The sequence below is a fragment of the Eutrigla gurnardus genome (assembly GCF_963514095.1).
Source record: "Eutrigla gurnardus genome assembly, chromosome: 9".
Classification (NCBI taxonomy): Eukaryota; Metazoa; Chordata; class Actinopteri; order Perciformes; family Triglidae; genus Eutrigla; species Eutrigla gurnardus.
In genome coordinates, this window is record NC_139923.1 from 2404819 (window position 1) to 2419630 (window position 14812).

Consider the following 14812-nt stretch of genomic DNA (forward strand, 5'->3'; position numbering starts at 1 on the left):
CGTGTACTTCAAGTACTTCTTGAAATATTCTGAAAAACTTGACCTGAAGTGTATACAGCCAAAGAAGTGTATACAGCAAAAACTTCATAAAAGTACAAACACAATGTATAAACATAAATGCAACATTTCCTGCTCAATGAGTGGACAGTCTTCACATTTTTTAGTACAGCAGTTTACTTTTCAGAGACATTACCTTCGGACTTGCTTTCAGACCATCCAGCTCAAGGAACACCTTTTGAAACACTTCAAAAGTGTTTTTCAGTTCCTTCGGGTAGCTGAGATTGAGTGAGTAGATCAGCCCCATTAGCAAGGCACAGGCTCTGGGTACATCTACGTCTTCCAGGACTTCTGTTCCCTCAATCACAATCTGTGCGCTGGCTGGATCAGATGTGGCACCTCTGGTTACAATGATCTTCAACACTTCAGTGGTGAGATCTCCATCAACCTAGCATAAATAGGTCAGAATCAATGTCAGAATTTAAACACATGAGGAACAATTAAAAACAAGACTAACACAAAGTATAGTTTTTCTGTGTCAGATGTACCTACCAACTGCTCTTTAAAGAGATTCTCCTCCTTTTCTCCGAGGTACACCACCAATCCACGGATCGCAACCTCTCTCCTCATTTCCACAGAATCATCCTGTGAATAAGAAGATAAAAAAATGTTAAACTACTCCTCCATGAGGAAGGATGTCTAATCAGGGTTCACACACATTTTTACCGATGATTTTTTCAAATCTCAAACAAAACAAAAAGGAGAAGAGGACAAGGACATGTGAAAGAGGGAGAGGATGAGAGAAGCACAAGGAGAAGAGGAGGAGGAAGAAGAGAAGAGGAAGAGGGGAGGGAAGGGGCCAGGAGCAGACAAGGAGGAGGAAGTGAGGATGAGGAGAAGGGGAGGAGGGGGAGGAGAAAAGAAGGAAGACAGGAGGGGGAAGCACGAGGAGAGGAGGAGGAGGAAGAGAGGAGAATACGCGCAGGACGACAAACAGAGGAGGATGGGGACAAGGAGAGGAAACTGAAGAGAGGATTAGGGAACACTGCAAAAACTCAAAATCTCACGAAGAATATTTGTCATATTTCTAGTCAAAATGTCTTGCTTCACTTAAAGTAAGACATTACCTGAAAACTAAATTGTTTATGACTTGTTTCAATTGAAATTTCATTTATTTCAAGCAAAATCTGCCAGTGAAATAAGATTTATTTTCTTGTTACAAACCCTTGTTCCACTGGCAGATTTTTTTTTACTTATTTCAAGTGAAAATTAGCTTGAAATGGGTGAAATTTAACTTGGAAGCAAGTCAAAAACAGCTTACTTTTAGGTAATGTCTTAATTTTAAGAGCAATGAGACATTTTGACAAGAAATATGACAAATATTCTTTGTAAGATTTTGAGTTTTTGCTGTGAAGAATGAGGAGCAAAGGGGGAGGAAGAGAGAAGAGGAGGAAAAGGAAGAGAGGATAAGGGAAGCAGCATAGGAGGAGGAGGGAGAGAGGAGGAGCAGGACAAAGAGGAACAAGAGGAGGATGAAGGAAAGGATGAGGAGAGGAGGAAAAGGAGACAAAAAGCAGGAGGAGCGGTGGAGAGAAAGAGAGAAACAGGGGAAGAGTGGGGAAAAAGATGTTCTATTTGATATGAACCACGGTATATACATTCATACCTCTTGCAGCATCTTCATTATGCTCTGAATAGCCGCTCTTGCAGCCCCTCCTCTTGACGACACAAATGACATTATCTTTGGGGTGTACTTGTCCAGTTTCGTTGTTGGGAAATGTTGCTCTCCTAACCGGATGTTGCGACCAGTTCTCCCGTTTCTGAAAAACAAGAAGAAAAAAATACAGTTAGAATCAACTCGTACCAGAAATGGTTATGTGATCAAAATAAATAGCTTATTACTAACCTACAGAAAAAAATGAAAGAGATCACTGCCAGATCATCAGTTTCTCTAGTTTTATTTGCAAAAAATATTAACTGTTCAAAATATATATTTCATTTTGAACACTGATTTTCTGGAGACAAAAACAGCCATTAGTAGCAACAAGGCTGAGTTCAGAGTGAGATTTTGGCCGAGGCTGCGGCGGGAGGGGGGGGGGGATTGTGGCAAGCGATCGCTGATCCCGTAACGTACTGCAGTCGGGGTGACAGAGAAATCTGACCGGCACCCGCTGCATTTACACCGATAATGTTTCATCATTCGTGGCCGTAATAAACACTATTACTGCTTTGTACATGTTGTGGAAGTCCCGGACACACCGGCAAACTAAACGGCGTCCTTTCTGAGTTCATACCGTTACCCGGAGGGAATGTTCCCATTCATTGTCTATGTAAGAAGCCGTGCAATGCCGTCGCAGCGCAAGATGTTCGAGAGACGGGGCGCAAGCTCCCGAAGGCGCGTTAACGGCTAACGGTTAGCGCTTCCCTGTTCATTTATCATTATTAGCGTTAGCGGCTAACGGCTAGCGCCTTTCCACAACATATTCCTCACCAATGTCAGCTCATATATGTGTCTGCAAACATGAGGGCTGAAGATTCATGCCTGCAGCAGTTCTGGGACCGCACGTTTAGGCACCTTATAGCCGACTCCAATGCACTTCTAACGTTAAAAGTTAAGTTACTTTGAAGACATTAGCTAGCTAGCTAAAAGCTAGGACAAAGCACGCTGTGGACATTTCAATTTTAGTGTCGTGTAACTGGACTGAGCGCTGATAGTTACTTGCTGTTGCACATAAAGTTAAGAAAGTAAAAAAATATATTTACTCACCAAGTACAGTTAATCCAACCCTGATGTTCACTGCTTGTGGTCTCTCCCTTGCTGTCGCTGGTGCAGTCTGTCAGCATAAAATGGCTGCTGGTCACGTTCTCTGCCTCAATACATGCACGCGTGATAGAAAGCTGCACTTACTTAATATTATAATACAGTGTTAAGTTTCATTAACTTAATACTTTTCCTTGTTAAGTGAAGGCAGAAATGGTTATCCAAAATCAATATATTTCTGAGTTAAGACAACTTTCTTCATTTTTAATTTTGATCAATTTCTTGAAATAAGTTATCAACTTAATAAAATAATGGACATGTAACAAATTGTATTTTTTATGCGGAAAAAGCTCATGTTTTTAAGTGATACTAACTAACCTCCTGAATCCTTTTTTAGAGTGTAGGCTTAACTAGGTACGGGTAGGTTTCAGGCATTAACAGACTGGAGTAGATGCGTTTAAGATCTGGCGCCAAGGTGGAGTTTGAGCCCGGTAGATATAGGTGTGTGATTGTAGTTGCAGCTCCCACACACACACAGACACACACACACACACACACACACACACAGCTACAGCATGGCTGAGGACATGATGACAATTTGAGTCTATTCAAATCTTTGCTTTGACTTTGTAGGTAATCGCAACACAAAGAATTCACTTTGTGTTTGATGTGAACTCAGCATAACGATTCACTTTACTCACTGTTGTTGTGACTAAATGTCAACTTCATGAAGATAGTAACTAAAAATTAGTAACTAAAAGTCAATTTTTAGATAGTAACTAAGTAGTTTCCTTGACACAAGTCCTGTGTTTGTTAGACCCAGCCAACCAGTGTGGACTACAGGGCTCTCAAGTCTCACGCATCGGGCGTGAAACACACGCATTTCAACCCGTTCACACGCTCCCACGCCACATCTAGTATTTCTCAAGCAGACAAATTACCAGGATAATTAAAAAACGTTATCTTATTTTGTGAAAATAGTTCACTGAGATGTCTTTCTGAAAACATTTTATGTGAGAAATAAGTTATGCAGTCTCAGGACTGGACTTGAAGGAGGACTCAGGCGCAGAGTGAGGACAGTAGATCCAAGCTTTTATTTACAGGTTGCACGTTTCCAATAAACAGAGTGACAACAAAATGGCTATGAAATACTAGATCCCTGACTTCAGGACAAGGGGAGAGAGAGGGAAGGATAAAGGGGAAGGGGAAGGGTAGGCAGTGGACGCACAAACACGAAAAGGAAAACGCTCCGAAGGGGAGGATACAAAATAAAAGGCTAACTAATCGTCTACTCTAACGAGGACTCTACTATGAACCTTAATAAACAGAAAACGCTCCAAAAGGGAGGATACGAGGCTACAAAAGATTAACTACTCTGACGCTATGACTAACACTAGAACGGAAAACTCTCCAAAAGGGAGGACACGAGGCTACTAAAGGAATATCAAATCTTACACTAGGAAGAACACGAGAACACAAAACGCTCCAACAAGGGAGGAAAATAATGATACCACTACAGGGCTGAAAAACAGAAAACGCTCCCAAAAGAGGAGGACAAAAACTACTACGAGATTAACTAACTATGAACTTGAAACTTAAAACATTACCAAACCAAAAATCACTCGTCTTGAGGAAAACCTGAACAGTTGAGTGTGTCTGCAAATGAAGATGCATGGACGTGTGTCCATGTGCGGAGGCAGTTTTGAATGTGCAAAACCAAAAAGTGATGAAGGGTGTATGTCATCTACGGGAAGAGGAGAGCTTTTATAGCCTTGAATGTTATTAGATGCAACAATTTCCTAAAATATAGTAATTAATATAATAATCCCTCTCAGTCATCACTTGACCCACTTGAAGTGTGTGGTCTGTATCTGCAGAGACCCTGCCCTTTGTCTGTATTTTCTCTTTCCCTCTTATTTTGCTGTGTGTTGGACTTTCCTGGGCTTCAGCAGGGTATGCAATCCGTTCTTATTCCCAGGTCAAGTACCGCCACTTTTTCCTGCTGCTCATCGTACTGAGGCTTACAGACCTCACAGGCCTAACATGGACAGATAGAGAGCAGGCAAGTTATAGAAGGATTAAGCATGCATTGGGCTGTATTCAAAATCCAACACATTCCTGCATATTTGTGAGGAGGTATGAATGTGTTTATTAGTGCTTTAGACTAGAAAAGCATTAGATAAATGCATGTCTATTTACCAAACTAGAGACCATCTTGCGATGGGATCACACCAGCCGCAGCATCAAATCGGGCCCGGGGCGTAATGTGTGCGGATGAGGGGGTAGGCCCCTTACCCACCTCCCAAATCCCTATCCAGCACTCTTGTTCAGACCACAACGATCTTTGAACTTTATTTTAAACTTAAATACTCACGTGTGAATCTTGACTGCATCTTGCACAGTTGGGATGCTAACACAGTAATGAAATTTGCCCACAGACAAACGCTTAACTGTAACTTTAAGATGGCAGTGTTCAACTGTCAAACACAACTATGTTATGGTCCATATATTGATGTGGAGTGAGGTCCAAGACTGTATACAAGAAGGGGACGTACTCATCTGGACGTCACCCATTGGTTTGTATGCTATGGTTTTGAAGCCTTGACTTCGGCCTTTTGGATCGTGATCTTGGATTTTGCCCATCACCATTTTTAATTTTTGTAACAAGTGAATAGAAGTGACCATAGCAGCACCCAAGCAGCAACCTTACTTGCTCCATCTGGCTTCTGGTGTGGAGCTGTTAACCAAGTTAGCTGCATAATTTGAGGTAAACTTTACAGCAGAGTGTTAAAGCTTTCAAAGCTAATTTAATTGGTAGTGTGGTAGCGATGGTAGCGAGGCCATTGCATCAACATTGTGGTGGCAACCTGTCAATCACTAGGTAGCCATGCTCTAAAGCCTACACTGCTTTATGGTCTATTTGACTCTGAATGGGACCATCATTTACTAAATGAGTGTCATGCTGTACTGAAGAAGACAAGGAACTAACAAATAAGACCATTCTAGGATGAAGAGTAGTGGGCAGCTATCACTCCACACTCTGTACCTGGTCCGTGAGGGGACACCGAGGCCCCAAGGACTGAGCTGCTGCCATCCCCAAATATAAACAATGAGAAATAACTATCTGGATTATAATAATAGGACAAAAAATGACCTGTCCCACAGGAGAATTGTAGATAAAGGGACAAAGGGGATTTAAAGTGCAAACATTAAGAGGTCTTTCCTAAAAAGATGTTAATTAAGTTTGAATAGATTTTGTGTAATTATGACCTGATTACCCTGACCTTTGAGGGAATAGAGAATCCTAAATGGATGATGCTATAAGATTTGTTATGAAAACTAAACTTTTTTACTATAGAATACTACACTGAAAAAAAGAACATGTTGGATTAACTTAATTCAATAGTGGACATTGGTTGCACACAGATGTTTTACTTTGGCAGCAATTTAAACAATTGAGTTAAATTAACACAAGTTATTCATGTTCAATAAACCTGTGTATTTTGTATTGATGCAATGTGATTGAAATGTGTTCTAATATAGTAATTTGAACATTTGAATTCTTCACAATTTTATCATTTTATTTCAACACTATTCAGTAACTTTTAGTCCAATACTATTTGGTCACTTAAATACTACACGTTATTTTCATATTACATGTTAGTATTATATTCTAGCTTCAATTACACAATTTTTTTTGTATTGTTCTCTGAAGATGGTTGCCTGTAACCACTTGTAACCTTTCAAAATAAAATGTCTAATTTCACTGCAGTGACAGTAGGTAAAGAATTGAACTGACAATACTGTTCTACTGTAATACAAAACAGTGAACAAGTAATGTCAGTTTTTCAGTGTTTTTATCGACTTAGTCACAGAATGGAAATTAGACCTTTTCTTTTGAAAAAGTTTACAGGCAACCATCTTCAAAGAAAATACAAACATTATGTTCAAGGCCTCTATTGTCAAAATTAATTCAAATAACAATTCTAACTATAAACAATTTGATGTAACTATAGAACTGATTTGAAATGCAAAAACTTTAGTTACCATTGCCATTCCAGCAATAATTTATTTTAATGTCTAATTAATACCTTTCTATTAACTTTCCTAAAAATTAACATTACCAATTTTTACCCCAATTAAAAATAAAAATGAACAGTTGCCTGTCAAAACCTTTATTCAAGCGCTAAACAGCAATACAGCGAGTGTCAAAAATTCCAACACTGACCTCGTCCAAATACAAAAAGTGCAATAACATAAAAACCCGTGTTTTGTCTCCAATAATCTGAAAGATGCCATGTGGAAAAAAAACTGAATCTGGTCATCAACTAAGATTCAAGGTTTAAGTTTAAGTAAGTTTAAGTGTCACTTATACAAGCAAAAGGTAAATATTTCAAAACTGTTACACTGCCTTCAGTCAGGCCATGAATTCACCCTGTACATAAGATTATGGAACTGTGTCAATATCTAATGCAATACTGTTGTAGGAATTAGAACAGCAGTTGAACTTGAAATAATTTACACAAGGTTAAAGTTTCATAAATTACACACTAGCCAAAAACATCTAACCGAAACATCTTTGGTTTCACAGGTAGGGCCTGTATACAAAGAAAAAAGAAAAAAAAAAAAAACGTTTTTCCAACTCAATTGAACTAAACATGTTTCACATGGCCCTGATGTCGCTGATCTCTTCACCTATATAGAAAAATAGAAACATAATTGAAGAATGCTGTCAGAGAACTTATAGAGGAGAGGAAGAGGGAAAAGAACTGGCCCCGTCCACGTGGCAGTTAAGAAATAAACACTTGTTGAAGGAGCATTATCAACCGACTGACCCTTTTTTTTTGTTTGTTGGTGGACTTAATAATGGATGCTGTGATTTGTTTTGGGTTGCTGATAGTTCACCTGGAAAACCTCCAAAATGCAGTACAGCAAGTGTGAGCTTTCAATGTCCTCCTACCTGGAGCTAACTGCCTCACGTGCACAACAACAGTGGGCTCTCCTTACTGGAGCAGTTTTGTCTTTAAGTTTTGGGCTTTCCTCGAAAGCGGAGTCGCATCCAACTCCATTATCACCTTTTGAATCACTTCGAAAGTGAAGCGGAGCTGTGACGGATACCTCATATTCAAAGAGTAAAAAAGTCCAAACAGCAAGGCTGTGGCAAGGGCCACATTATCCAGATCTTGCAGAACCACCACACCCTCGATGATGATGCCAACATCAGGAAAGTCATTGCCTGGCGTCTCTCTGGTGATGTAGATTCCCACTGTCGTTTTCTCGATGGCACTCAGCGCAGTGGCTTCAGTCTTCTCCTGAAAATAAACAAAAAACAAAAAAAAAGATCAGATGCAGCAATTCTAATGCTATAGTTTATTTAAACCCATGTAAGCAGCATAGCAGATTACTACAGCCAAAGAATGCCCTGCCAGGCTGCCACTCATGGTCAATTTCTGAGAGAAACAAACAAACAAACAAACAGACTTGAAAACTTCCAGATCAAATGCAGAGGAGGCTTCAAGCTTTACAAACTAATGTAAAGATTGAATTCTCATCCTCATTTTTTCTGGAAGTTGTTTTCATGTTCCTGGATGAATTTTATCATCAACCTGGACATACTCCAGGGCTCTATCTCAGTCCCAATTTCCGCCCATGTCAGATGAGGGTCAGTGCAGTGTAGGAAGATGGTGGAATTTTCCTTTGACTAAATTCACAAATGTGAAGTGTTTTCAAACTGGTGTAATCCCTAATGTAAGAGAAACAATATTTTTTTGCTCTGTGGCAGAGGGGTCAATGTAGGTGGTTTTTCACATTCATAATGGGGGGGCTATGGAAAATAAGTGGACTATTTAGACAATTTGTTTTAATCTCAGCACTGGAATCACTTTGCCAAGGTGATAAAGAGGGTAAATAGACCAAAACAGTCCAAGTAGAATCACTGGGTTAACTGAATATGGTTTGAAATGTAGCAAAGCCACAATCTACTCACAAAACACCCACCTTGTACTCCTGCACCAATACATCAGGATTCTCATTTAGGTAGATGCAGAGTCCTTTAATGAGGGACTCCCTTCGGGCATCAATGTCTTCCTTAAGAATTATAACAAAGAAAATAGAGATATTTAAACTAAAATTTTCAGTAGCACAGAAGAAAGTGATCAAAGAAAGTATCTACAAAACAACATTAAAACTACCCGTTTGTACCTGACCTTTATGGATATATCATCTCCAGAGATTATATAAAAAAAGAAACATTTCTCACAGTGGGACAGTGAATGCATAATTCATGACTGAGTCCTTTCAGTGGAATCAGTACTCACAGGTAAAGGGAGTTGAATGAATGCATATAAATCTTTTACTGACCTAATGCAATGCATATACACTTTATAGTTAAACAATTTAGAGTTAAAAGTTCTTACAGGCATCATGGCAGCTATGTCTTTCAGCTTTTTGCCCTGCTCCCCTGATTGCTTTGCAAACACTCTCAGCAGACTTTCAGAGAGAAGGTCAAGCTGCGACAGAAACCTGGATTGTAGAGGCATCGTTGTGATCCTCTTGAACTCCGTGTTTATCTGAAGCAACATTAAATTATTTTTAAATAACGGCACAGCCAACAGATTTTAGAAGACATTTCTAACATCAAAACTACACCTACCCGCCATATCATGGTGTGCACTGTGCATGGTTAATCGTCTGGGCTCTGCTATGGAATACCTGGAAACACATCCTAATGAAGTTGAGCATTACTTTTACACATGAACACATTATCCATGACAGAACTAGCGATCGTTTCGGCGTCTGCTCTATTTTTTGCGCGTGCCGCGAGCCAACGCATCAATTCTGGCAGGAAATCACACAAAGAAACACAAGACAATCCGGTCACGCTGCTGCTCTCACCTGGACACCTGCAAACTCCATCCCCCTTGGACTCAACCTGGACTTCCCTCCCATCGGACCTGGTTCCAACCTCAGTCTTTGGCTCTTCAGCTCTGTTACTATTAAAACTTAAAACTGTTAAATCTTATCTCTGTCTTCGCCTCTGTGTCTGCATCTGAGTTCACTTGACTTTTAACCCAGTAACATTTACATCCCGACAGCAATCAACTAATCAATTGCTCTGCCAAATAAAGCATCCGGTATCTGTCGCCAGTGAATCTACGCTCTTGTGATAATGTTTCATGTTCACTTTAGAGATGTAGTCATTTTGACCCAACCATGATGTTTTTCCTAAACTGACCCAAGTGGTTTGAGTTTCTAAATGTTAACCAAATATAGTAGAGCATTATAGTTTGAAAGTGACGCCACAGGGTCCTGACAAAGTGGCATTTGAAGAGTGTGAACATTGAATGAAAAAAAAATGACTGTGGCTGTCCAACCTCATTTTATGGCAACAGGCATGAATAGCACAACCTTCCTGACATCTGTGTGACATTATTACGTATTTTAGGCTTTAGGAGTTAACGTTGTGGCTTTTCGCTTCATCATTTAACTGTTGTTGTTTTGGTAACAAAACTGTTTAATTAGGTTTATGAAAAACACCATGCTTGAGCTTGAAATAAGTAAGCTACCATGAATCCTCTAATACTGGCCTGTATTCTATTACCGGCCGGTCTCTAATGGAGTCCAGGGCAAGTGTCCACAGGCAGCGTTATTTCCATGCTTCCCATTCATTGTCAGCCGTGCAATGCCTTCGTGTTGCGGAGATTTTGGCTGAAGCTATATTAGAGGATTTACGCTATGTAAGAAGCCCTGCAATGCATTCGCCTGACGGCAAGTGTCAAGAGACGGGGCGCTGCCGCCTCCCGCAAGCTCTCGAAAATCTTTCACACTGACCGTTGTTGATCTAAAATAAAGACAGATTCAACAACTGCATAGCTTATTTCTCGCATAAAATGTTTTCAGAAACACATTTAGGTGAACTATTGTCGTAAAATAAGAGGGAGTTACCAAACGAGCCGCCATGTTGGTCGGTTTGAAATCCGGGAGCAGACAGGACAACTGTGAAATCGATCGTCCAATCAGGTGCAGCCGTGAAGTGTGTGCGTGATTGTATGAAGGAGAGCGCCTGTCAATCATCCTCCTAGTGGCAGCCCAACAAGCGTGCAATACTGGGAAGCGGTAAACGTTGTTTACCGTAATATGGCAGCTGTGGAGCCAAAGAGGAGACTTTTTCAAGAACTGAACCTAGTATTTTATAGGTTCAAATAGACACAAAATCTCATCTTTATTCATTCTACTCACTGCATGAAAAGTGGGATTTTCGTCAGTTAGCGGCCCTGTAAATTGCCGTGGAAGTTCAGGTTTAAGACTGCACACGGCAATTTGCAGGAAACACCGAAAACTGACGTGAATTGCCGGGAATTGACGTGGGCCTTGCTTGGCAGTTGTCCCCCCATGAACCCCCTCCACGTAATCCTAGGGGAGGCTTTAACATGTAAATGAAAATGCTGTGAGCTATACAAATGCAAATCAGGGTAGCAGGGGGAGTTTTACCCTTTCTTTGGTCTTGCTTAAATGCACAGTGGATGTGTTAACCACACATCTCCCAGCAATGCGCTTAACAGGCAGAAATGATGCTGGGTATGACGTGTCTATTCCCTGCAAGCTCCAAACTTCTATTGGCTTTCCATAAAAATGTCTGTCCGGATGGGGATGAAGCCAGGAAACTTGCGCAATAACATGTTTAAATGCAGTACCTTTTGACACAACATTAACAACTATAAACTGCTTTATAATGGCTGGTCGTAGTTCTGCTAGAGGGTCAAGGATGGGTTCATAGATCATAGATCTCGGCTGTGTTCGAAATGCCATACTAACGTCCTACTCGTACTTAATTGTGACGTAAATTTGAGTAGGTAGTGCGTTCACATACAATAGTATGTGAATTTGTGTACGCGAGAAATGCCCGGATGTATACTGCATTGGCAAGAATTATACAGAAAGTATACAGCGGATCTTGCTAAATCTACTCAACTTCCCCAAAATGCACTGCGGCTCGTCTACTTCTGAAAAGTTTTGGATAATGGCGGACGACTGCGGTGATTCTGGCGACAGAAGACCCAGTGTGACCAATAGTAACACATCTGCCAACGGGGGTGGGGTTTACATTTATAATGACTCATCAGGTTGACCAATAGTGACAGATCTGCCAACGTGGGTTGGCTTTACATTTATAATGACCAGATCTGCCAACCAATCACGAGCGATTATACTTGTTTAAAACTAGTGGTTTCATCCAATCCTGAGTGAGGATATTCAAGCCATCTCTGGCCAGGCGCGGTTTCGCTGCTATTCATATGCTAATTAGAGCCTTCGCTGTGGTTCGTTTTCGACAATTTTCGGCACAGATGAACGCGGCGTTCGCAGCCTGTAAATTGTCGTTAAACTCCCGAAAATTAGGTAGATTTCCGGGCGTTCACAGGGACGAAAATCCGACTATTCATGCAGTGACTGGTAGTCCGTTTTGCTCAAATTGAAATAGGGGGCCTGTCTCTTATTCTGGCCTCCTTCCAATAAAGGCCTAGGCCGCGATGTGCTTGAGTAAATAAAGGCCCGGGCCTATATTAGAGGATTTACGGTAATTAATAAAAGTACATACACAAATCATGGAAAGCATGTCACAAACATCACAATGGTAAAAAACACACATAAAAAAACAACACACTCCAGTCTACTGGTTGAAAGTGTTTGTTTGACCCATCCATAATCTGTTCTCTTGTGTAGCAGTTGTTATAAAGAAGAACTAGAGATTGGTACGTGGAGCGCAAAACATTCTTGTTCTTGATGCTTGTCTTGATCCAACAGCAAAAACTGCATCCCAATATATATGAGTGCAGAGGATGTTATGGATGAGGATTATGTGCAGTATAGATCACAGATCACAGTCAAATTACCCTCATCATTCTGACATGTATGTTGACTACAACCAAGTGTAGCAGGATGTGGTCCTTTCCCCCTGTTCCAGGTGCACGAGTGTTGCCTGGCTTTTATTGGCCATATGCTGCACTAGGAACCGTATAAAAATGGAGGTGGGTATTAGTGTTGTTTTTGGTGGCCTTTTTTATTTTTATTTTTAGTCTAGTCTTTGTCTCAAGTGTAGGGGCTACAGCCCCACGATTCTCGGATGTGACTTCTCAACGAACGAAAGATGAACTATTCACCTTTAAAAGATATACAGACTAAGGTCCCCTCGTAGCAGATGAGTAAACATTCTCCTTCAGACCACTTGGAGGAAGTGTGAGTCCTCTTTATGGCTCGGTTAGAGTATTTACGAACCCTTAAATCAGAGCATCTACAAGATCTCCACGCACCCCCGAACAAGGAGGACCAGACCTTCAGAGTCACCAGACTTTGAGGCACCTAAACATCTGGAAACTGATTAACACCTTTGTTTGACAGAGAGCCTTGATTGAAGTATAAAGGATAACACCATATCTATTCCTCACCATTTGCTCCCAAGGCATGGTGAAGACCCCTTCCTCCCCTCTTGGGAGTCATAAACTAATGACCTGGTCTGCTGGCATGCAGAGAGAGGTCACATGAACTCTGCAGGAAAACATGTTCACATTTTGACCAATCCAAGAAAAGGATGAGATATGTGTTCAATATTAGTTTAAAACCATCCATAATAATCATTGAGGAATTATAAGCATACTGGCAAACGTCCCGTTGTTCTACGACGAAGAACAGAGAAGTTACCAAAATTGCTAAAAATGAACAATGTCATTGTAATGGACTAAACTACTGCACTCATGCAGTCAGACGAAAATGAAAAATGTGCTCATTAATCTGCCCGCATCACCCAGGGACAAAATGCTTACTAAGTTACCAAACTTGTTGGGTTTGATCAAAGTTCCTTTCAACTCTACCTAAAATGATTTGTACAGAGAAATGTTTACAGTTCATGTTTCATTTGTTTGACCTATCATTCTGTGTGAGAACTATATGCAATGTGCCAACTTTGACCATAACGGCGAGATGGTGTTCAAACGTTCTAGTCATAGGATTGCATTTCGTTTTGTTTAACAGTTTAAATCACAAAGATTTCGGACTGTAACTTGAACGGGTCCCTCTTGGACACGCCCCCTCGGTCAGCATAAAAGCTGCGTGTTAGAGACACCAGTTGCGCGTTCTTCCCTCCAAGCTTCTTGCGTCCAGGCGCTCTTGCCTCCCGGGCCCCCTCTGGCCTCCCCGCTCGTGCCAACAGGCGCTGGCCATCCGGCCTTCGCCTTTGCTCTTCCTTTTTTACCATCTTCAAGTTTCGTACTTTTCTTAGTTCCCAATTTTTACTCCTTTTATTAGAATAGTTTGTTCGACGTTAGATTCTCCATTTTTGCATTTTTAGCTTTTATTTTTCCGCAAGCCTTTTGATCAACGCTAATTCAACCAGCGGCCGCAAGATTTGGCATATTGACTAACGTTTATACCTAAGCCACCCAAGGCAGAACTCAAGGAGAAGACAGCTGTTGAACTAAGACAGATTACGGCAAAGACGGACGCCCGCTATGAAACTACCGCAGATCGGCGCTAACGGTTCCCTCGGGCCACGGCAAGGAAGATCCCTCCGGGTCTATGTCACCGACGGAAGAGCGTCCGCTTGGAGTTTCAGTAAGCCGAGAACAAGCGTCCCAAAGTAAGACCGAATCCGCATTCAACAGTAATGACCGAGTTGCAGGGTGAAACTAAGTATAGCGTCTGTTAATATCTAATATCTGTGAGGTCGTTTATCCCATTATTCACTTTTTCCTCTTACTAAGGAGTCCAAATTCTTAGGAAGAACACACTCGCCTTTATCGCCAAACGTGCTAGATGAGCTGTTAATCACATTTCCAGTTATATTCCTGGCGTTGTATTGGTGTTTTGTTTATTACATCTGTTATTGTTTTATTCATTTTTGTTTAATCCCTAGTTAATCAATAAATTCCCCTAAAGCATAAAGTCGTTGTCCGTGGATATTTCTTCTGTGCAGAATACAAAGATCCCTATTTCAAGAACTTATGATCTAAGGAAATGAGACTGATTTATTAAATGATATTGATTTATTGTTAATTAATAAAT

At 40.8% G+C, this 14812-nt stretch overlaps 1 protein-coding gene across 1 annotated transcript; it reads right to left on the reverse strand.

The window, feature by feature from the left end:
• Positions 1 to 7761: 7761 nt before the first annotated feature.
• On the reverse strand, positions 7762 to 9706 carry LOC311018790 (uncharacterized protein; the record flags this gene model as incomplete). The annotated part of the gene is made up of 4 exons (XM_084017868.1): positions 7762 to 8070; positions 8756 to 8845; positions 9175 to 9327; positions 9653 to 9706. The coding sequence occupies 4 exons, from the start codon at positions 9704 to 9706 to the stop codon at positions 7762 to 7764; spliced, it is 606 nt and encodes a 201-aa protein (XP_083873994.1).
• Between the last annotated feature and the right edge of the window lie 5106 nt (positions 9707 to 14812).